This window comes from Mastomys coucha, unplaced genomic scaffold (genome assembly GCF_008632895.1).
Source record: "Mastomys coucha isolate ucsf_1 unplaced genomic scaffold, UCSF_Mcou_1 pScaffold22, whole genome shotgun sequence".
NCBI classification, from domain to species: Eukaryota; Metazoa; Chordata; class Mammalia; order Rodentia; family Muridae; genus Mastomys; species Mastomys coucha.
This window is the reverse complement of record NW_022196905.1, coordinates 260,983,550-261,006,551: the sequence shown is the minus strand read 5'-3', so window position 1 is coordinate 261,006,551 and position 23,002 is coordinate 260,983,550. Positions and strand designations below refer to the sequence as shown.

General features: G+C 51.5%; 1 protein-coding gene across 7 annotated transcripts in view; it reads left to right on the top strand.

Annotated features, from left to right (window-relative positions):
- Nucleotides 1-23,002, top strand: part of Piezo1 (piezo type mechanosensitive ion channel component 1) — a 67,744-nt gene that overhangs the window by 4,777 nt on the left and 39,965 nt on the right. For 2 of the 7 annotated variants that reach the window (XM_031341674.1, XM_031341671.1), the window contains exon 1: nt 17,491-17,779. The exons of 2 other annotated variants lie outside the window; for them this stretch is intronic. In XM_031341674.1, the coding sequence (XP_031197534.1) occupies nt 17,638-17,779 (142 nt within the window). In that variant the 5' untranslated portion in view covers nt 17,491-17,637. Of the gene's footprint in view, nt 1-5,564; nt 5,759-17,488; nt 17,780-23,002 lie in introns of those variants that run through there. 3 more of the 7 variants (XM_031341673.1, XM_031341672.1, XM_031341676.1) reach the window with 3 other exon arrangements.

Below are 23,002 nucleotides of genomic sequence, written 5' to 3'. Positions count from 1 at the left end.
TACCTAGCAACAGGCTCCCTGTTAGCTCCACCGTAGGGGTTCTAAGATGTCCTACATGGAACAGCATCCAAAACAGGGTCCCCCAAATAGTGCCATCCCAAAGGACTGTCTAATAACGACACTCCATGCAGGTATCTCCAACAAATGCCTCTAAGTGGGGCACCCCAGTGGGCCGTCCAAAGTCTGCTCCCTCCTCATCTGTTCCGGACAGTATGAGTGGACGGGGCAGGTGTCCTAGCGGCCTGGTGCTGAGCTCTGAAGGTTTGGGAGGCAGAGAGAACCCAGGATGGAGCCATGAGTTGCAGGAAGAGGAGGGTATAGGATTGGGGGGGGGTAGCTAGTCCAGCGAGAAGGAATAGGTCGCCAGGCTTGAGGATGAGGTCACTGTAGCATTCCAGGGCCCTCTGACTCCTTAGAAGGGCACCAGCCAGGGCTTGGTAAGTGGTGCGCTGCTAGAGTTAGTGTCACTGCGATTGGGTGGGGCCCAGGGAGCCCTCCCCGTGCCTATCCTCCCTCCTGCTCTGTAGAGAGGCCTCCAGGAGCAAGAGCAGGGAGTGGCCACATGGGAGGGAGGTTGAGCAGAGCTAAAGCTCCTCTCCACAGTCAAGTTTCAATTATAGTTGTCCCCTTATCTGTGTGGTCCATGGTCCATGACGAGCCTGTCTTGGTGACCAAAGCCTGTAATCCCAACTCCCTTGGAGGTTGAGACAGGAGGATCATAGGTTCAAGGCCTGTATGGGTCATTTATCAGACCCTGTTTCAAAGTAAAAGGTAGAAAGAGGGGCTGGTGAAGTAGCCCAGTGATAGATGATGGCCTGGGATGTGTGAGACCCTGGCTTCAATTCCCAGCACCAGGAAAAGCAAACAGAAAACCCTGGTGGACCTCTTGTAGTGTAGTCCATAAACCATTTTTTCCTAAAACAAAGAGTTATGGTGGATGTTGGGAACCTGCCCTTGTACCAAACAAACTCTTGATCTTTCTCTATTCACCTATGGCCAGATTTAATTTACATATTAGGTACAGAGGTGAACCTAATAAGATTAAATAATTACCACCACGTAATGCATTAAAAGTTTTTTAAGCCAAGCATGGTGGCACAAGCCTTTATTCCCAGCACTAACGAGGCAGAGACAGACAGATCTCTGTGAGTTTAAGGCCAGCCTGATTGTGGGTGTCAGAGTTCCAGGGCAGCCAGTACTACTTAATGAAACACTGCTTCAAAAAAAAAGGGGGGGGGGTTGGCAAGATGGCTCAGTGGATAAAGGCTCCTAAAAGTTTGTACAAACCCTATGTACACACACACACACACACACACACACACACACACATACTTAAACAAAATATTTTTAAAACTTATGAAATGCATACTTCTGCTATTTTATTTAATACATTTGGACCATGGCTGGGCATGGCTCAGGTCAGCTGAGCATAAACTCCACTCGAACCCTTTGAATTTCCAACTCCCACCCCCATTCCCAGGAGGCCTTGGTCCTTCCTAGCTCTTTCTGGTCTCATCGTGGGTGGCACCTGCAGTCTGCCTGTCACCTACTGCTACGGTCTTGTCACCTCATCTCTTTTGTAGTTGGAACATCCATGATTGTTTTGGGGCTCCACCTTACGGCCTTCCCTTCAGTTGTGCCTACGTTTCTGGTGTCAAGGACAACTCTGCCTTTCACTGTCCCTCTGAGGTGATACTGGGTGGGTCCTGTTGCATTTATGCACGAAGATCACAGGCTGTCCAGGTAGCCACTCCTACTGGTCCCTTGGGGAACTGGCCACCATGGGAAGCAAGCATCATCTTATAGGGGACCAGGATAGCTGTCTAGCCAGACCAGCCTCTTGGGTGATATCAGATGCCTTCACCAATAAGTGCAGCCTCCTGACTCCCTGTAGCCATCCCAGGAACCCCTGCTGAGTGGGGTGGGTCCGTTTTTTCTGGTATGTTTTAATAGCATAATTATAGGGGGTATTTTTGGCGCTCTCTAACGGGCTGACAGGGTCAGCCACGGCTGTTTACCAGGCTGCAATGTGCACGCTATTTTTCTCTGTGAGTATATATAGCTGGGACCATTTCTTCCCCGGGTTCAGGCAGCAGAGGGATGGTGGCCACTTCGGCCTCCTGTGGTTTCCTTAGCAGTTGAATGGGAGCCTAAAATGGGCCTGGGGAACAGCTGCTGGGCTTTGAGGAACGTGAAGCTGGACTGGCCAATCTCAGTTACTGTTCTAGTGCTGTGAAGAGATACTCTGACCAAGATAACTTATAACAACAACAACAAAATAATAATAATAATAATTGAGGGCTTGCTTACAATTTCAGAGGGTTAAGTGACCATACTGATGGGAAGCAGGGTGTCAGGCCAGCATGGTGCTGGAGCAGTAACTGAAAGCTTAAATCTGAGCCACCAAGATGGAGCCAGAGAAAACATGTGACTGGGCCCCGTGTGGGCTTTTGAAACCTCAGAGCCCACCCTCAGTGACACACTTTTTCCAACAAAGCCACGCCTCCTAATCTTTCCTATACAGTCCACCAATTGGGGACCAAATCTTCTTTTCTTTTCTTTTTTTTTTTTGTGTGTGTATTTTTTGAGACAGGGTTTCTCTGTACAGTCCTGGCTGTCCTGGAACTCACTCTGTAGACCAGGCTGGCCTCGAACTCAGAAATTTGCCTGCCTCTGCCTCCCAAGTGCTGGGATTAAAGGCGTGCGCCACCACTGCCCAGCTCCAAATTTTCAAATATATAAGCCTGTGGGGGCCAATCTCATTCAAACCACCATACCGCCTGTCCACCTTCCTGACCTGTACAGGTAGAGTTCCTGCTCATCCTGGCTTTCTCCCTGCTGCCTGGTTCTCCTGTATCTAGAAGCCACCTTCATCCTCCAAGCCTTGGCCATCCTTCCAAGAATCTTCACCCTCAGGGTCTGCACTGAAAGCTTGTGCTTGCTGGGGACCCAAGGATGAGGTATAGGTCCCAAGGTGAGCTTTGGAGATTGCACCCCAGCTCCCAGCAGGTGTGCCTGCCTCTGCTGTGGCTCCAGCATGCCCTTGGCCCGACCTCTCTCTCATTTACTTGATTTCTGTTTATGATTTAAGCACTGTTTAACAGCAACATCCCGACAACATTCCAGGGAGTTTTAAAAGAGAAGTGAGGGAGCAGGAGAGAGATGGCTCAGCAGCATGCACTGCTCTTGCAGAGAACTGATGGAGATTCAGCTCCGAGTGCCCCACACGGGGCCACTCATACTCATCTATGACTCTAGCTCCAGAGACTCAGACACCCTCTTTGGGGCTTTAAGGGCATCTCCCCTCATGTGTACCTCTTCCCATCCCCCACTTATACATTCTGTGGACCAGGCTGGCCTGGAACTCAGAGATCTGCCTGCCTCTGCCCCCCAAGTGCTAGGATAAAAGGTGTGCACCACCACCGCCGCCTGGCTTCCCGCCTATACACATACATTAAAAAATAAATAAATAAAATCTTTAAAAAGGGAAATGAGAGCATCCACTAGTTTTCCCTCGCTAGCATGTCTGAGGGCTGATCATGACCTCCATGGTCGTTGTAGGCTTTGTGCTAAATTTTGTCCTATGATCTCCTGCCTAGGGTTTCTCTTGTCCTGTTTGGGAAGAGACAAGTGGGCAGGTTATCCCCGTTGCCCAAGATCACTCTGAGGATAGTTGAGTCCTCCCAGTCCTGGCCAGCCTCCTGTTGCCCACATCACCTACAGTGAGGTGGTCCCATGCAGCCTTCAGCAGCCTCGAAGGCCTGTCTCAGGGCCAGGGCCAGGGTTAGGGTTAGGGTTTTCCTTCCCTCTGATGGAGTCTACTTTGAGTCTACCTTGAGAGGCCAATCTCTTGGGTGCATGCTTTTTTCCAGCTCCGTGAGGATCCAGGCTCTCTCTTGCCTGTGCTGCTGCTGAGGCCTGTGGCACCCACTGCTGTCCCTGCCTTCCCAAGCACACGCCAGTCTCCTTTCCTCCAAGCAATGCCCTGAGCAGCATTGCCTACTATGAGAGCCTTGGACCTCTGTCTTTCCAGTCTTGCCTACCCACCTCCCCGGAAGCCATGGCGGTTGGTGGGAGAGTGACCTCTGAGTGGGCAGGGCCTTGTTTCTTTTTTTTTTAAAGTTCCTTTTTGTGTTTTGAATGTGCCTGTGTGAACATGTTCATGTGCGAGGGTATGTGTGTACTGTGGCACATATGTGGAGGTCAGAGGTCAACCTCAGATACTGGTCCGCACCTTCTACCTTGTTTGAAGCAAGGTCTGTCTTGCTTGCCACTGTAGTGTGTCCTCCAGGCTAGTTGGATTGTGAGCTTCTGGAAGATTCTCCTGACTCTGCGTCTCATCCCAGGAGTGCTGGGATCACAGACATGTACCGTGGGATAAGCACTCAGGTTGTCAGGCTTACATGACAAACACTTACCCACCAAGTTTCCACAGCCCAGGTAGCCTGCTTGTGTGTGTTTTGGGTTTGATTTTCTCTCCCTCTCTCTCTCTTTCTCTTTCTTTCTTTCTTTCTTTCTTTCTTTCTTTCTTTCTTTCTTTCTTTCTCTCTTCCTTTAAGATTTATTTATTTTATATATGTGAGTACACTATCTATGTCTTCAGACACAGCAGAAGAAGGCATCCCATTACAGATGGTTGTGAGCCACCATGTGGTTGCTGGGTATTGAACTCAGGACCTCCAGAAGAACAGTCAGTGCTCTTAACCCTTGAACCATCTCTCCAGCCCCTCTAGTTTTGATTTTCAAGACAGGGTTTCTCTGTGCAGCCCTGGCTGTCCTGGAACTCACTCTGTTGACCAGGCTGGCCTCGAACTCAGAAATCCGCCTGCCTCTGCCTCCCAAGTGCTGGGGTTAAAGGCATGTGCTACCACTGCTGACTGAGCCTGTTTCTAAGGAGACTATGATAAGGTGTGTAGCATAGTTGGGTACATAGTCCTTGCTTACTGCCAGAGTTCTGCTCTGGCAGCCCTGCCTTTCAACCCTAACCCCTTCAGCAATTTCTCTGTGCTGTCTTCCTGGGCGGGTCCCCAAGGCTGTCCTTCCAGACATGTCACTCATCCAGGGCTAGGTCACTCTGCCATCCCCTCCCTCACACCAGTATCTCCTCACCTGTCCTCTCCTCCAGACATCTGGTCACTATCCTCAATATTCGCTTGGCAAGTGGATCTGTATGGCCTGCTCTGCCCCAGGCTGTCTGAGGCTCTGGGGTCCCCTGCCACTGCCCAGTTCCCGGTGCATCTGAACACTGTGGCCTGCACAGAGCCCTGAGTGGAACCCGTAGTTCTGTCATACTGCCTGGTGAGGTTCAACAGCTGAGGATTTCCAAACAACCATTCCAGAACCGGACAGTGAAGGGACCCCATGCTGCTCTCCAGCCCTGGCTGCCTTGCCTGCGTCTGGGCTTCAGAGAACCCACAGGTCACAAGCATCTCTGTCATCTTTGCTCAGGTGTGTGAGATTCATCCCAGCCACTGTGTGGTACTGTTTCCTTTTTGTGTTTTTATTCAAGGTCTCACTTTGTAGCCCAGGCTGTCCTGCAACTCCAAATCCTCCTGCCTCCACAGATGCAAGATTTCCTGTGCTGTTTGTGTCCTGAAGTGGTCGTGGGGAGAGGACTTCTCAGGTGCGAACTCAGAGATGCCTCCAGCCTCTAGACCCTGGCGCCCACAGCCTATGTGCAAGTTGCTGAAGGCGGGGTTCCTGTGGCTTCAGTTTGCTTGCTGTGGATGCCTGCTTGCTGAGCTGGCACTTGGGCCTCGTACGTGATCTTTTCTGACTTCATTGTGTCTTTTTATGTCTTTTAGCCATTTAAAAAAATTGAGTATCTTCTGTTTTGGTTTCTCTTTCTTTCTTCTTCTGATGTGTGTGTGTGTGTGTGTGTGTGTGTGTGTGTGTGTGTGTGTGGTGTTCATGTATGTACACGGGTGTACAAGGAAGTCAGAGGTCAACCTCAAGTGTTTGTCCTAGGAGCTGGCCACTTTATTTTCTGAGAGATCTCTCAGTAGTAGCCTGTAACTCTCCAGTTAGACTATGACTCTAGGCCAGGAAGCCCCAAGAAGCCACCTGTCGCTGTCCCCCTAGCACTGATGTACACTACTATCCCCAGCTTTAAACTGTCTTATATATTTTGTTACATAGGGTCTCACTATATAGCCCTAGCTGGACTGTACTTGCTGTATAGAGTAGGGTATCGTCCAACTCAGAGCTCTGTCCGCCCCTGCCTCTCATACTGGGATGAAAACATTCTCCGCCACACCAGGCTATCCAGCTTCTTAAACGTGTGGTCCTTGCAATTGAACTCTGGCTCTGCTCACGGCACAATCTCGCTACTGACTTATCTCCTCGTCCCTATTTTTAATTTAATTTAATTTAATTCTTGAACTCCTGACCTTCCTTTTGTGTGCTGGAATTCCATGTGTGTGCCACTGTGCCTGGTTTATATGTTACTAGGGATTGAACCAGGGTTACATGTGTGCCAGGTAAGGAGACAACCAACCGAGCTGTGTACTGAGTTCTATGTGAGACAGGATATCACTGAGTATCCCAGGCTAACCTTAAACTCTTGAGTCCACTCCTAAGGGACTCATTACAGGCATGTGTGTGCCATCTGGCTTCCTTTAGTTTTGGCCCTTGGGGTTTGTTATGAATTTGACATTCACCCCCCACCCCCATCATTCACCGTGTACCTTGGGTGTTTTGTGTCTGCGTAGCAAACCTCTTCCAGTCTTCATGGTGTCATGTCAGGGGCAGGCCCTAACCTGTGTGACTGCTGCCTGCTCTGTGTTAGATGGCTGCCTTTCCACAGAATGTTTTCACCCTTTACCCATGCGGTTCTCCCCGCTTTGCTGTGTGGCTGGATGCTGTCTGTCCTGCCTACCACCTGCCTGAGCACCTTACAGAATGTCCTGTGCCATTCCCCCCCACCCCACCCCCCATCCACCTGCTCAGCTTTCAATCCTTGGGTCAGCTTCACACACAGGGCCCTTGTCCTGCCTCAGAGCGGCTGCTCCTACCCTCTTGCATTCCTGTTCTGATTCACAGGCCTGACCAGGGGGAGCTCTTGTTCTATCCTTACAATGTGGCCTCCTTGGTCTGCTGGACCTGGGGCCTTATGTGTTAGTGTCCTGACTCCTCTTGTCCTTGTGCCCAGGGGTTGCCATGGCTACCTCTGTACCCTGCCTACTTTTCCCAATTTCCACTGAGTCTATGAAGACCCTGAGGCCTCCATCTGAAGGATAGGGTCGTTCCTGTGCTTGGCAGATGCTGCACCAAGGGACTCACACGTGTTGGTGTGGATTACGTTGACAGCCGATATCTTGTAGAGCCTCCAGGGAGCCCAAGCAGTCCATGGCCCCCAGTCTCCTCAGAGGCTGTGTGCTAACCAGCTGAGTTGTTCTTCAGTCCTCTGTCCCTGTCCTTATCTGGGACAGCATGCCTTATAGGATCTGGGTGCAACTTCTTGCTTCCTTTTCTGCCTCCAGAATCCAGCATGGCTCTTGGCTGGCCCTACAGGGCTGTCCCTATGTCTGTCCCACTATGTGGAGGTGGCTGGACCTGGGGATGGCAGCTGGGCCTTGCAAAACCACAGCCCTGTGTTACACTCCTGCCTGCCTGGGCCCAGTGTCATGCATCTGTGGTTTCTTGTTTATATTGGTTTAGTGGGGTCAGGAAGGCTGGGAGTTACCATCCTGTAGGTGGGAAGGGAATGTTAGCAGAGGCCAGGAGGAGGGACCAAGGTGGATGCTGCTCCAGGTCTCAGAGGTCACACCTGTCCAGTCTTGCCTGGTGACATGGTCTCATGGTGACCACATTCTAAGCTGTCCTAATTTCATTTCTGTGGCTGTGATAAAGGATCCAAACCAAAAAGCAACTTAGGGAAGAAACAGATTTATTTTTAGCTCATGATTCTGGGTTATACAGTTCATCACTGTAGGGATGTCACCGCAGCAGGAGCTTGAGACAGCTGGTCACATCACCTCCACAGTCAAGAGCAGAGAAAATGAGTATGTTTACTGTCGCTTGTCTGTGATCAGCTTGATTGCCCCACTCTTACACAGTCCAGGACCCTCTGCCTAGGGAATAGTGCCGCCCACAGTGGGCCGGGTCTTTCCCACACCAATTAATAATCCAGTCAACCCCCCACAGACATACCCACAGGATAACCTCATTTAGACAACTTCTCAGTTAAGACTTTCTTCCCAGGTGATTGATTCTAGCTTCTGTCACGTTGACAGTTAAAGCTAACCATCACACAGACCTTATCAGCAGGTGCAGACCTTCCCAGCTAGGGGAGGAAAGCCTGGTAGGCCCTAATCTCCAAGGATCAGGGGTGTTGGGTAGAGGATCACAGTGCTGTGGGAACAGAGACCTAAGAAAGCTGTCGTTGATCAATAGGTGGTGCTGCCTGGGGGAGGCTCGGCGGAACCTGAAGCCTTAGGCAGCCTCTGAGCAGTTGGCTCAGTGACCTCTGTAAAGGGCCTCCTACATCGGTTTCATGGTGAAAACAAGCCTAGAGAGTGGATATGTGAAGTATGGGGTGGGCCGGCTCTGTGTGGTGCTCAGGGATGCTGTGGATGATGTGTCTGTCCCTGGGCTGCTCTGGATCTTCTTTCTGACAACTTAGGTAGCCGGCAGGTAGAGATGTCTCCTTGGCAGCCTGCTATTACACTGACAGTCAGTGCTCATCCTCTTCCTTCTGGGACTCTATCCTCCAGCCTGGGGAAGTACTAGCCACCTTCTCTCTTGTGCACTCTTGGATGAGGCTGGGTTTCTGCAAGACCACATAGCAGGGAGTCTTCACCGTGAAGATCTGTGCCCCTGACTTTCAAGACAAGCTCCTTCACTTCTCATTCCTACCTCTACCCCTGACTCGTAGTGGGTGGGTAAACCTCACCCACCACCTCCAGTGGAGCCCCTCTGCACGTTTCCTACATCCTCCAGTTCCCCCACAACTATATAAAGCACAGGGCTTGGGGCTGGCGAGATGGCTCATCGGTTAAGAGCACCGACTGCTCTTCCGAAGGTCCTGAGTTCAAATCCCAGCAACCACATGCTGGCTTATAACCATCCATAATGAGATCTGACGCCCTCCTCTGAAGTGTCTGAAGACAGCTACAGTGTACTTATGTACGATAAATAAATAACAATAAAAAAATAATAATAAAAAATAAAGCACAGGGCTTGAAGCCAAACGTAAAGCTCCAGCTGTCTAAATCCGAGAGACCCAGGTGACTGGAGACAGCGTAGCCTTGGGGCTGTGGGAGGAGCTAAAATCATTGCTCTCAAGGATAAGGAACTCTGAGCTCCTACAGCTTCTGGACCAGCAGGCCAGGTTACATTCCAGAGAGGCCAATGAGGAAGCACAGGTACTCATGGCCCTGAGTATGGCTGCAATGTGGAGGAAACCTGGCCCTGCTGAGTGGCCCCAACTGCTTGTAGTTTTGCTTTGGGGTGGGGTGGGGGAGTGATAGTGGTGGTGGTAGGAGCTGCTGGGGACCTCAGGAGATGGTGATGAGGTAGATGTCTCCAACCGTCTTATGGAGCAAAAAAGCAAAGCCTTCACCCCTCTGTCAGACTCAGGCTCGGGGGCCTCCCTGAGGTACTCTAGATCACACAGACCACCTGCGTGTGGTCAGGCCTGGCGGTGTGAATATAGCGAAGGCCATCTGTTCCCCATGATAAGTCTCCAGGTCACCCAGGACTGAACCCTTGTATTTGGTTATTTGTGAAGTCTTCTGTGAACTGTGTTCTGAGTTGTGTTAGCTTTGGGGGCAGGGGGCGGGCGCTAGCCACAAGAGCTTCCCTGGGCTTTGTAGAACCCAATGGGTTCTGGGTAACGTTCAAACTCTGGTTGATAATGCTGTAATGGTTTCCTCCTGCGAGGTAGGGAGAGGACAGTTCCAGGCTCAGCCTCTCGTTGAGTTGTGTTCTCTGTCCGCAAGTCCATCGTCCCCTCCCCCCCCCACAGATGCTCTGATGGCTGTGCTACTGTGTCCTTGGGCAATCTACATTGTTGCAGTAAATTTTTTTTAAAGATTTATTTATTATTATACATAAATACACTGTAGCTGTCTTCAGGCAAACCAGAAGAGGGCATCAGATCTCATTACGGGTGGTTGTGAGCCACCACGTGGTTGCTGGGATTTGAACTCAGGACCTTCCGAAGAGCAGTCAGTGCTCTTCTATCTATTAGATCCCATAAGACTTGCGATTTCTCCAAGCCACATGCTCCATCTTCCTTCCACCTTGGTCTCCTCTGTCGTTGTCCTCTCCAGTCTCTTCCCCGGCTCCTCTCTCCCCTTCTCCCCCATTACAGATGGTTGGGAGCCACCATGTGGTTTCTGGGAATTGAACTCAGGACCTCTGGAAGAGCAGTCAGTGCTCTTAGCCACCGAGCCCACTTTTTGCTTCTCTCTCTCTCTCTCTCTCTCTCTCTCTCTCTCTCTCTCTCTCTCTCTCTCTCTCTTTAGTTTTTCTCTGTGGAGCCCTGGCTGTCCTGGAACTCACTCTGTAGACCAGGCTGGCCTAGAACTCAGAAATCCGCCTGCCTCTGCCTCCCAAGCGCTGGGATTAAAGGCGTGCACCACCGCTACTCAGCTACTTTTTGCTTTTCTAAAGAACCTAAGTTCAGTTCTTAGCTCTCACATCAAGTGCTCACAACCACCTGGGACTCCAGCTCCAGGGGATCCAGTGCCGTGTGGCCTCCACTCGTGTGCATGCAGAGATGCACACATATACACATAATTCAAAATAGAGATTTAAATATTTAAACTTGTGCATAAGGTATTAGACATCATTATTGCAGTTTTGAACAAACTGAAGTTTTTGTTGTTTTTTAGGGGGTGGGGAGAATTTTGTTTTGTTTTGTTTTTTAGTTTTTCAAGACAGGGTTTTTCTGTGTAACAGCCCTGGCTGTCCTGGAACTCACTTTGTAGACCAGGCTAGCCTTGGACTCATAGCGATCTATCTCATGTCTGCCTCCTGAGTGTCAGGATTAAAATCGAGCGCCACCACTTCTGGCCAAGCTATGTTTTAGCAAATTCTCCTCCCCGCTTGTTTAGATGTTTTAAATTATATTTATTTTATATGTGACTATGTGTGTGTCTTAGGGTTTCTATTCCTGCACAGAAAATCATAACCAAGAAGCGAACTGGGGGGGGGGAAAGGGTTTATTCAGCTTATACTTCCACACTGCTGTTCATCACTGGCTTGTTTTGTGTGTCAACTTGACATAAGTTAAGAGTCATCAGAGAGGCCAGGCGGTAGTAGCGCACGCCTTTAATCCCAGCACTTGGGTGGCAGAGGCAGGCGGATTTCTGAGTTCGAGGCCAGCCTGGTCTACAGAGTGAGTTCCAGGACAGCCAGGGATACACAGAGAAACCCTGTCTCAAAAAAACAAAAAACAAAAAAACAAAAAACAAAAAAATAGAAAAAAAAAAAAACAACAGCAACAAAGCTGCATGCCTTTAATCCCAACACTCAGGAGGCATATAGGCAATGGATCTCTGAGTTCAAGGCCAGCCTAGTCTACATAGTTTTAGGACAGCCAGAGCAATATAGTGAGATCCTACCTCCAAACAAACCAACAACAACAGCAAGCCAGCAAAAGCCATGCCTGCTGTATTACATATAATATGGGACACCCCTCAGCTCCTGTGGGGCCCAGTGTCTGGCCAGCGGTCCCTGGAGCAATTGTCCAGCACTGTAACTATTCTGTGGTTGAATTCCCTCCCCCAGCTGGTCTTCAGATGTAAGGTTACGAGCTGTCCTGCTTGGCCCCACACCTCGCGGGGGACAGCCCTGCAGGTTATGTGGGTGGAAATGCCTTATGAAATCTGACTTGAGGGAGGAAGGGCTGGCGCACAGGCTGGATATCTCGCTCTGCAGGCCAGATTGCAGCTATAGGGAGCTGAGCATCTTGAGGAGGGCAAAGGTTAACTATCTGCTCACACATTGCCTGTTGACAGTGTGTGCCTTGGAGCCTTCTGTTGGCTGACCTGGTGAGGAGAGGATCTGGGTGTCTACTCCTGGAGACAGGGGTGATGTTAAATGTCTGTTGCTGAGTGCCCTTATAGGCAAGTTAAACAGCGTTTCTATACTTTGAGCCCTTCGTGTTTAAAAATGGACTTGGACCAGTGAGATGCCTCAGTGGCTAAGGGTATTTTCTGCCAAGTCCCATGATTTCCTTGCTCAAGGAACACAGCTCAGGGAATGGTGCCCGATGTGACTTTATCCACTTTGAGGCCCTCTGGCTGAATGTCTGTGGGCAAGACCTGCTCTGAGCTCCATCTGTCCTACATTGTCATAGCAGCTGCTGTCCTTGGCTCTGCTGTGCAGGTCACAGGCCTGGGGAAACTAGGTAAGGTCTTCCGTCCATGGGATGTGGCCAGCTGCAGGGTAGGTGGGTATGACTGGCTGTAGCTTCAGGCCCTGAGACACACAGTGTGAGCTAAGTGCTAGCTATCTCATGGTGTCTGCACCACCAGTTCCCTCTGGGCTTAGCAGGTGAAGACCAAACCATGCATTTTCCTTTGAAAGGGAAAGTGGTGGGTAGATAGATGTTCAAGCATCAGGGTTAGTGTTATCTCTGACCCAGCAGGAAGGATGCTGGAGGTGCCAGGCTCCCTTTGCTGAGGCCTGACTGTGAATTGATGTTGCCTTGGGTCTTAGAAGACTCTGTATGCCAGAGATGAAGTACAGATTTTTTTTTTTCGAGACAGGGTTTCTCTGTATAGCCCTGGCTGTCCTGGAACTCACTCTGTAGACCAGGCTGGCTTCAAACTCAGAGATACACCTGCCTCTGCCTCCCAAGTGCTGGGATAAAAGGTGTGCGCCACCACCACCCAGTGAAGTACAGATTTTTTTTAAAAAGATTTATTTATTATTGTAAATAAGTACACTGTAGCTGTCTTCAGACAAACCAGAAGAGGGTGTCAGATCTCATTATGGGTGGTTGTGAGCCACCTTGTGGTTGCTGGGGTTTGAACTCAGGACCTCTGGAAGAGCAGTTAGTGCTCTTACCCACTGAGCCATCTCACCAGCCCAAAGTACAGATTTTTAAAAGATGTCAGTTCAGGTATACCAGAAGGGTGTGTGTGCTAGCTTCAGGGAGGTTTAGTAGTGCCCAGCCATTGACTATATGGCAATTCTTTATTACCAGTCAAAGCCAGCTGAGGGTAGGGACCTTCAGCGTCTGAAAGTGCGGCTTTTGGGAGCCGAATTAAGACAAAGCATTAGAACCAGTTCCCACCATATGTCTGCTTTTGGCGATGGTGAATAGGACCCAGAACCCCCAGTGAGTGATCTGTCCCACAGCCTCTGCCCACACTGGCTTCAGTAGAAGCAGTGTTAGCCAGTGTCATGGTTTGTATATGCTTGGGCCAGCGAGTGGCATTAGGAGGTGTGGCCTTGTTGGAGTAGGTGTGCTACTGTGTGTGTGGGCTGAAGACCCTCACCCTAGCTTCCTGGGAGTCAGTCTTTCACTAGCAAGCAGCCTTCAGATGAAGATGTAGAACTCTCAGCTCTGCCTGCACCATGCCTGCCTGATGCTGCCATGCTCCCACCTTGATGATAATAGACTGAAACTCTGAATCTGTAAGCCAGCCCAATTAAATGTTGTCCTTTATAAGACTTGCCTTGGTCATAGAACCTAACCCTAACTAAGGGGGGCTGGAGAGATGGCTCAGCGGGTAAGAGCACTAACTACTCTTCCGAAGGTCCTGAGTTCAAATCCCAGCAACTACATGGTGGCTCACAACCGTCCATAATGAGATCTGATGCCCTCTTCTGGGGTGTCTGAAGACAGCTACAATGTACTTACATATAAATAAATTAATCTTAAAAAAAAAAAACTATCTAAGCGAGCCAGTCTATTTAAGGAGTAGAGGTAATGGAGGCCTGTCCTAGCCTCTTGGGCAGCACAGGTTTCTTGCGGTGGAGCCCCTTAAGAAGCCCACCTGTTCTTCCAGTGTTGCCCTGCAGCCTGGCCCGGGGGAGGGACTGGCTCTGTTGTCTTTAGGCCTTTTCCTTCCTGTGAAAAGGCTGGGCTCAGCCTTGACCCTCTGAGGCCTACAGGAAGCCAAGAAAGGCTCTTTGTGGTCAAAGGCCATGGGAGTCAAGAGTCAATCTCAGAATTCCTTGGCCTGGTGCTTCCAGGGCTGCTCGGAGGCTCAGCAGTCTCGCATGCACGTTCGTTCAGTGAACAGTCTCCAGGAGGTGAAGAAGGAAGCTTGGACAACGACAAGCTGTCAGCGTGTCACAGAGCGTACAGTGACTCTAGTTTGGTAGTCTTGAAGGCACACAGAATTGTCAACACGCTTTACAGATGAGGAAACTGAGACCCAGTGGTCATTCGGAAGCTGAGCCAGGACTCAGCTCTCCTAAACGGCCAAGGCTGTTCTGGCCACGAAGCTGCCAACACAGCCTAGATCCTAGGAATACACAATGATGTAGTACCTCTGACCTGTCTGTCCTGAGTGGCATCTCCAGGTGACAGCTGTCCCCACCCCTAGACCCACTGAGGCCATGTGGGACATAGTCTGGTCCGAGCTTGGGCTGAGGGTAAAAATCAGCCTGCATTTCACTGGTAGGGAGGCCCATTGAGGCAGCTTCTCCCTGGGAGGGGAGGGTGTGATTAAGATGGAATTCCACCTTCCAGGGTGGGGCTGGCAGGGAGGGTGGCCACTCTGGACACTGGGCAAAGGGGGCTGACCCTATGGGGCTGACACTGAGGCCCCCGGAGACCCCCAGGGGATGTCTGCTGCTGGCTTCACCATCAGGAATTAGATTAGTTTTCCATAAAAACAGGATGTGGCGGTAGGAGGATGGCCCGCCCGTCATTTCTCTCACTCCTTTTTCCAGGAACTGAACATATAGCCCTTGGCCGGCACTGTCCCTGTCCCCACCCTGCCTGCCTGTGCAGGGAACAGCCCGCACTCTGCTCTTAAGTGGCTTCTTAATCGGCTTCTCTTGCTGGCCAGGGGAGCTCACAGCTTCTCCTGGAGCCAGTAGGCCTCTGTGGGGACACTCTGGCAGTGTTGGAGGGCCAGACAGGGTATAGCGTGGGAGGAAAGTTTGGACTACTGTGGATGACTGACCTCCTTGTGCTCCGGCCCTAGGACACATCAGTGGGCACAGATATAGGGTTCTTGGGTCCCTCCTGTGAGCCTCTGCTCTAGAGGTCATGGACTTAGAGGATCAAAGCCTACAGTAAGCCACTGGGGGTCCGCTCAGAGTCTCCGGGACATGGCCTGAACCTGGGGAAAGTTACATAAAGTGTGCAAGACTCCCATCCATGTTCGGAGAGTCCAGCTATTTGATGGGAGCATGGGGCGAGTTGGGTTCTGTTCCGTGGCTAGTAGGTCCCACGAGAGAAGCCAGTGGGAGCTGAGATCCAGTCTTCTTCACTCTACTCCTGATTCCTGCAGGGTAGGGACAAGGTCCCTGGGGTTGAAGCTGGCTTAGTGGTACATTTCTAGATAGCTCTGTCCCTCCTGGCATGGTTCATCCTCCATGGCTGGGGACAGCAGTAGTTCCCCCTCTTCTAGGTATCCCAGGTTGGTCCTGTGAGTGCTCCCAGGCTGAGAGTTGGTAATGTTGTGAGGCTCTGAGATTTGAGGGGAGGGGTGGAGCCTCCAGGGAAGTAGAATGGCAACCACCCAGCACTTAGCACCTCAGTATCCTCAAGGGGGTGGTGATCAGAGCCAGAGAGAGCCTTTCAGTCACTGTGGAGGACTGGCCGCTCACCAGACTCTTCCCTGACAGGTCTGGGGCTCCTATGATCTCTGTATCCTGGTCTTGGAATGGCTGGTGAGGGCTGGGCAGCACAGCTCGCCTGCCATGCTCTGCTGGGCCTCTCCTCGGGCCAGGAATCCAGCTGTTTGCATCTGTTTCAGTCCCACACATCCTGCAGCCACAGGTCTGGAATGCCTTCGAAACTGACCCTGGGTAAAGCTCATTACTGAGGCAATTCCCTGGAAGGTCCTGGGAAGGCAAGAGGACTATGACCCAGGCAGAGAGCACCGGCTTCAGTTGGTTCTGATGGGGAAGGTATGGTACCAGGAACTGTGTCCCCACTCTCTTTCCCTTTTAAGACCACAAAGTATGCTGAGGGTTGGTTAGGGATCTTTCACGAAAGGAGAAACTGAGGCTTGCTAGGCCCAGGTCCCCAGCTGTCTGTCAGTGTGTACCCATGTGTTGGGGTGGGACCAGGCATGGCCACCAATGTGGTAGAGCTGACATTGTTGATTTTTCCCTTTGTCACTCGCCTTCCACAGCACATGTGGAGCCCAGCACTTTGCCACCCTGCCTGTGGCCACAGATGCTGAGAGCAGAACTTTGCTCTAGGACTCCTTCTGGCTGGCTGCTACTGCTCCCCCATGAGGTCATGTTGGTGTGCTGGGGCCTGAGAGGGGTCACCTGTTGTAGTTTCAGGCAGGGGTGTTCCATCTGTCTGTATCTATCTCTCTGTCCATCCATTTATCTGTTCTCTCTCTCTCTCTCTCTCTCTCTCTCTCTCTCTCTCTTTCTCTATTTTTTTTTTTTTGAGACAGGGTTTCTCTGTGTAACCCTGGCTGTCCTGGAATTCACTCTGTAGACCAGGCTGGCTTCAAACTCAGAAATCTGCCTGCTTCTGCCTCCTAAGTGCTGAGATTAAAGGCGTGCGCCACCACTGCCCGGCTATTTGTTCTCTTATGATAGTTACTTCTCCATTATCTCTACATCCACTATCTATCATCTCTTTATATTTATGTCATCTGCCCATCTGTCCTATGCTGCCACTTACCAAGGTGTGGCTGGGAGAAGAGCGACCAGATGCCATATTGCTGCTGAAAACATAGGTGTTGTATGTAGATGCTCAGGGTCGGAAGAGGTCTAGTCAGGGAACTCCCCCCACCTGGCTGCTTCTTGGGACAGTGACTATTTTCTGCTGTGTTAGCAGCAAGAGGCAGTTGGGTAACATTCTTTCAAGGTGCTAGGGAGGCTCTGGAGAGCTGGATAATCTATGACCAGGTCCTGGATAGTTTACATAAGGTCCAAGAGGTGCTATGGTGAATCACCAGGGTGGTTTCCACCTGTGCTGTCCGTGCATAGCCTGGAGTTTCAGCCAAAGCCAAGTGGGAATACGGGATGACTGGAGCTGTTAAGCCAGGTACCTGCATCTACCAGGAAAGCTATGGCCCTAATGAGTGGTGGCCAGAGGGCTTCCAGGTACCAGAGCTCCTGTAGAGCCCACTACCTTTCTGGGACAAAATGATACAGATTATTGCTGGTGGAGTTAATCAGAGCCGGCCATGGTCTCTGCATCCTCCCAGCAGCTGTGGTTCAGCACAGCTTGCTCTGGGATGTGCTGCTAATAGTGTGCATTTATACAGGTTGTAGCAGGCAGAGCTGGTTGGCTAGAGGTGTGGCCTGTAACTTGTCTCTTTTCCTCAAGGGAGCCCTGAAGTCTACTGTTACAGGGAGGGTACCCCAGGACTGGACTGTCTAGGCAAGACTGAATGTGGTGATTTGAAGGAGAATGACCCTTACAGGCTCCTGTATTTTAAGACTTGGTCTACAGTTGGTAGAACTGTTTGAGAAGGATTAGGAGGTGTGGCCTTGTTAGAGGTGGGGTGTGTCGTTGGAGGGTGGACTTCGATGTTTCAAAAGACTGTCAACTGTCTACCTCATGCTTGCGGATCAGATGTAAGCCACTGCTCCAGCAGCGCCACACCTGCCTGCCTGCCTGCCTGTTACCAGGCTCCTTGCTGGGATGGCCGTGGACTCTACCCCTCTGAGAGTAAGCCTCAGCAAACTCTTTCTTCTATACATTGCCTTGGTCATGGTGTCTCACAGCAACAGCACACTGACTAAGACGTTAAGATTTCCATAGGCTCTCATGTGCTGCTGAAGAGGCCTTGAGGACGTGTGTTCTCCATAATGGGTGACACTTAACCTAGCCAAATAGATAGTGGGGCATGTGGCCATGTGCCCAGTGAGGATCCTGTTCTGTGACTGACACCCAGTGCCTCACAGCAGGTCCTGCCCTATCATCTTTACACATGAAGCTCCCTCTGCTGAAGCCCCACAGTCCAGGCCCATCCTCCCACCATGTCTAGCTCTAGTGCCCCCAGAGGTAGCATCCTGACTGATGCTTCCTATATGTACTGGTTTATTGTCCACCATGGGTCTGGGAAACAATAGACTTATAAAGATGGTTCTTGGCCCTCCTTGTCCACCTGCTGCCTCCCAGAGGCAGGGTTTCTCTGTGTAGCTCTGGCTGTCCTGGAACTCATTCTGTAGACCAGGCTGGCCTCGAACTCAGATTTGCCTGTCTCTGCCTTCCAAGTGCTGGGATTAAAGGCATGCACCACCACGCCTGGCTGCCTTTGCTCCTTATTACTCTGTAACCACATGACCCATTGGGCATCTCCTGTGTTGTTGGCCCTCATATCTGCAAATTCTGCATGTGTGGACCTCAGGTCTTGTTCCTCTGCTCTGAGGTCATAGTAATTGCCTTTCTATTAAACAGTAAAGACTGTTTTTGTTGTCTTTATTCCCAAACAACTCGGTCCTAACGATTGTTTGTGTTGCATTTATGTCGTGTTAGGTATTGCGAGTTATTTAGAGTGCTGGAGAAGGGAAGATGGCCGTAGGCTCTGTGCAAACCATTTTATTAAAGGGGCATGAACATCATGCTCCGTGCATTCAGGGGTCCCAGAACCAGTCTGTCCTGGATATTGAGGTTACCCATATTGTTTTTGTTTGTTTGGGGACAGGGTCTCACTTTGTATCCCAAACTTGCTTGGCACTTTCCACGTAGTCTAGGCTAGCTTTAAACTCACAACAATCCTCCTGCCTCAACTTCCCTAGTACCAACATGACAGGTGTTGCACAGCCACAACCTGACCTGTATTTGTGGCAGATCTGGCTCTCTTACTGACCCATCTAGGGTCTAATGTTCTTCCTGCCATTGTGAGCAAGCTTCCTCTGGACTGCAGGTGTCTGGGGTTAGCGCTGTGGACATTCTTTTGTGACTTCCACAGCCTGGCCTGGGCATTGCAGGTGGGCAAGTGCCCTCTCTGGGAGGAAAAGGAGCAGCTAGCTGCTCTTGTCGGAGAGCAGAGCGGTCTCACAAGTGCAGTTCTGAGGGACACTGTTGAGTGTCGGTCTCAGGGAGGTTTCCACTATGAGAACTGTGGGGCCCAGACTTGTGCCGCAGCCTCAGATTTTGAGCATGGAGTTATGGTGACAGGAACTAGTCTGGCTCAGAGAGGTCCAGGAGGCTGGGCCGGGCACTGCAGAGTGTAGTCTGGGTTTCCTAAGCCTCCCCACCCTCCTCAGGTACCCTGCTTAGCTGGCAGTGAGGAATCCTGCCTCCCAGCAGCTTGGAATTCTGGGGGCAGTGCCTCCAGGTCAGGAGCTGTGTTGTTTGCCCAGCCCTTCCATGCTAATCAGTGTGGTTCGAGAGGCTTCTGGAATGTGCCGTCCGCTCTGTAGGGAAATTGCCTGTGGTAGCCTATTCCTTGCCCAGCAAGTGAATGGGGGTGCTCAGTGCTTCGTCCAGGAAATGCCCCCCACCTCACTTGTCTTGTTAGAGCACTCCCTCCCTTCAAGAGAAGAGGCAAGGGCAGAGCTGTCTTACCCAGGTTCATAGAGACTCCTCAGGGGCTCCCCCTGAGTTTGGAGCCTGCCCTGCTCACCGAGGAGCCTCTTACATGCTCAGGCTGGCAGTCACCAAAGCCCCTGAGGGGCCTGGGACCCAACTATGTCATCTCTGAGCATTCAAGAGCTACTGTGCCGGCTTCAGCCTGTTGGCAGCAACTTAACAGCTGGGCACAGGGCATGTTTGAGTCATAACCTGGAACTCAGTGACATCAGGTTCCACATGCGCCCTCAGGTCCTGGGGCAGGGTCTATGGCCACCCTGCTTCAGTTTGCCTCTTCCATGGCAGCCTCTGAGGTACTCTCTGATGGCTCTAGTTGGAGAATTGTGGAGTTGGAATTAACCACTGACCGCACTAACCTGGGGCTGGGTGAACGTCCCGCTAGGGTGTGTGTAGTGGGATCTCAGGGTCTTTGTGTTCTGAGGCATATGTGTGCTTGTTTCCAGTGGATTGAGAAACTGAGGCCTGGTTCCTTTGTTTTGCTTGTTCATTTTTTGTTTTGTTTTGTTTTGTTTTGTTTTTCCCCCAGATAGATGTAGTGTCTAGAGGAGTGGGTGAAGCTGTGGAGGGGTCATGCCCACAGTACCTCATCTGACAGATAGTGGACATTGGGTAGGGAAGGGCGGCTCTACCTAGGAAAGCCTTCTGTAGTTTGCTAGGTCCTTGCTTTTTCTCCCTGTGTAAGCCATGTGGTGCCTTTGCAGCTCAGCCCTGTGGCCTTCACAACTCAGCTGGGAGGCCCGGATACACGTTTTATTCCAGGTAGTGGGAGCTCTTGTCCCTGGGAGTCTTGAGTAGCCATAACCTGGGAAAGGGTGACTTGTGGCCGGGTGAGAGAAGTGGGTAGGGCTGGCTCTCGCGGAGGCTCTGTGAGCTGCTCACCAGGCTCTCCAAGCTCTGAAGAGCTCACAGTATATTAAGGGAAGAACTCACAGTCTGAGGCTAAGTTTGTCAGTGGCGTACAGTGTACAGGGCCCCAGAGGTCCCTTCCTCGGCTTCCTGCTGAGGCCAAAGACCCCTGAGCTCCAAGTGGTCTGCGAGGAGGGCGTCACCTTCAGGAGGGACAGTTCTATGGGCCAACTCCCTCCCAAATGGAATAGGGACTATTCCGGATCCATATACTTCCTGGGGCCCTGCCCATGTGCTACCCTGCCTGTTTACCTGTGACAGCCAGTAGAGATGGCTGCAGATAGGTCTGGCTTCCTCCCTCCGGGGAAGAGTGGGTGGGGATGGCCAATGCGGAATGGGGCCCACCCTGTACCCTGAGTCCTCTCCTCTTGTGTTGGTAGTTGTCGACTATGGGTAGGTCAGCTTGGGGTGGCTCCTGTCCCAAACCTCCAAAGGACCAGCGTAGAGTACAAACTGTGCCTCTGTATGATGGGCAGTGTGGATTGTTTGGGGGGAGGCTGTGAGCAGGGTCCCCAGTTAGTTAGCTGACTGACTAACTGGGACCAGCCCAGCTTCTGCTGGGAAGGAGGACTATCATGGTCAGATTGAGTTTCTCCTTACGTCTTCTCTCTCTCTGGTCTCTCTGGCTGCCCTGAGAAGTTTGGAGTGGGAGGCAAACAGCCCTTTGCCAACTTGTCTCCGCTGCCAGCGTGCCAGCATTAGCTGCATCATCCTTGATCTCTTTGCCTGATGCAGCCCTGGTTGAGAGCCAGGGCTCAGCACCGAGCCATTTCCTGCTGGTCTTCTAGGCAATCACCGCCTTCAACACCTCTGACCTGCTCTCCTAGGAGTGGGTGCCGTGGAGTTGCCCTAAGTTAGGGAGAAGTCGAGAGCCAAGTAACCACAGTGCCTTGCGGGTCACATCCAGCTCGCTGGGCAGTGGGCATCCCTCCCGCCTCCTCCAGACGTCCACAATCAACTGTACCCACTGTTTGTTAGCCTGTATAACCAATCTCATCTCAGCCTGTCCCCTCTTGCTCTGCAGCTTCCTCAAAGTGTCACAAGGTCACTGTGGGCTGAGGGAAGCATAAAAGTCGACTAGCTGTTCAGTTGGGAGTATGTGACTATGCGTGCCTGGGTCCTCTTACTTCGTGTGCTATGGCTACTAGGCCACCCTCAGTGTTGGCCATTTAACTGTGGTGGAGAGGGGTGGGGGGAGCCAGCAAGTCAGGATGACTTGACCTGCCCCACGCAGGTCAGCTGAGCCGTGAAACCACGTTTCCCAGACATCGCACTAATTAAACCCCCCGACACTATGGTAATTAAATGCTCCAAGCGCTCCCAGAGCTCCAGGCAGTTTGGCCGGGCTCCAAGTAGGTAACATGATGTTCCTGTGCCTCTCCCAACCCTGGCTGCTCAGGCTGGGGCAGCTCTCAACTTGAACCCTCTCCTCGCTCAGCCAGGACTGGTCCACATGCCCACCTGACTGCTGTTGTCTGTTTCCAGCCATGGGCATCACTTTCTCTCTAGCAGAAGGAAACAGATCCATTTAGAGCTCTGTATCCACCATGTGCTTTGAAACTGTCCCTGCGCCTCAGGTTGGCTTTGGAACCTGAAGAGGTGTCAGCTAAGCATTCTCAACCCCCTTGTCTTCCCTGTCTTCAGCAGATGAGGAATGACTCAGAGAAGGGGCCAGCCAGATCAGATGTATCTGTGAACAGTCGGTAGCTAGTGCTGAAATTACCAAGCGCCTGAAGTCCCTGCTGGTGTGAGTGGGAGGGGCTTTGGTGCAGAAGGTGAAGTCTAGTTCCCATGGCCTTCTCATGGAGAGCTCACGTGACTGCCAGGCTCAGTGTCTACTTGGGGCTGTAGAGGTGACAAGTGAGGACAGCTTCAAATGAGCAAAGAAGTTGCACATTAGGCCTGACCCTCTTTACTATTGGCTGCACCTAGGCCCGATCTCAGGCACTAAGATATCCAGCCACACTGCCCAGGCTAACCCAGTCTATGAGCCTTAGTCCCAAGCCATTAGGGACATGTCCGGGCAACTGGCTTCCTCATGTGCCCTCAGCTGACTGTACCAACCCTCCTCTTCCAGGAAGGGGGACTGACCAGAGCCTTCTGGGCCTGGTTTGGCTTAAGTTTTTGTTTTCAACCTTCCTAGGGTTGGCAGGTGTGGCCACTGGGCTTCATTGACACCATAGCTTGATGCAGCTCCAACCAAGAGCGGAGTTGACCTAGCTGCTGCTGGAATCCTCTACCACACAAGTCCTCCTCCTTCCTCTTCCTCCTCTGCCTGGCCCCACCCACTGGCAGAAACCTCACACAGAAGTGTTTATAGTTGCAGCCCAGGCCAAATAAGGCAGACAAAGCAACCCGGAATCCCAATGGGTTGCGGGTTGCAGGGAGCAGCTAGGGTGTGGGTTGGGACGCCCCCCAGTCCTGCAGCTGTCCTGTTTAGCAGCAGTT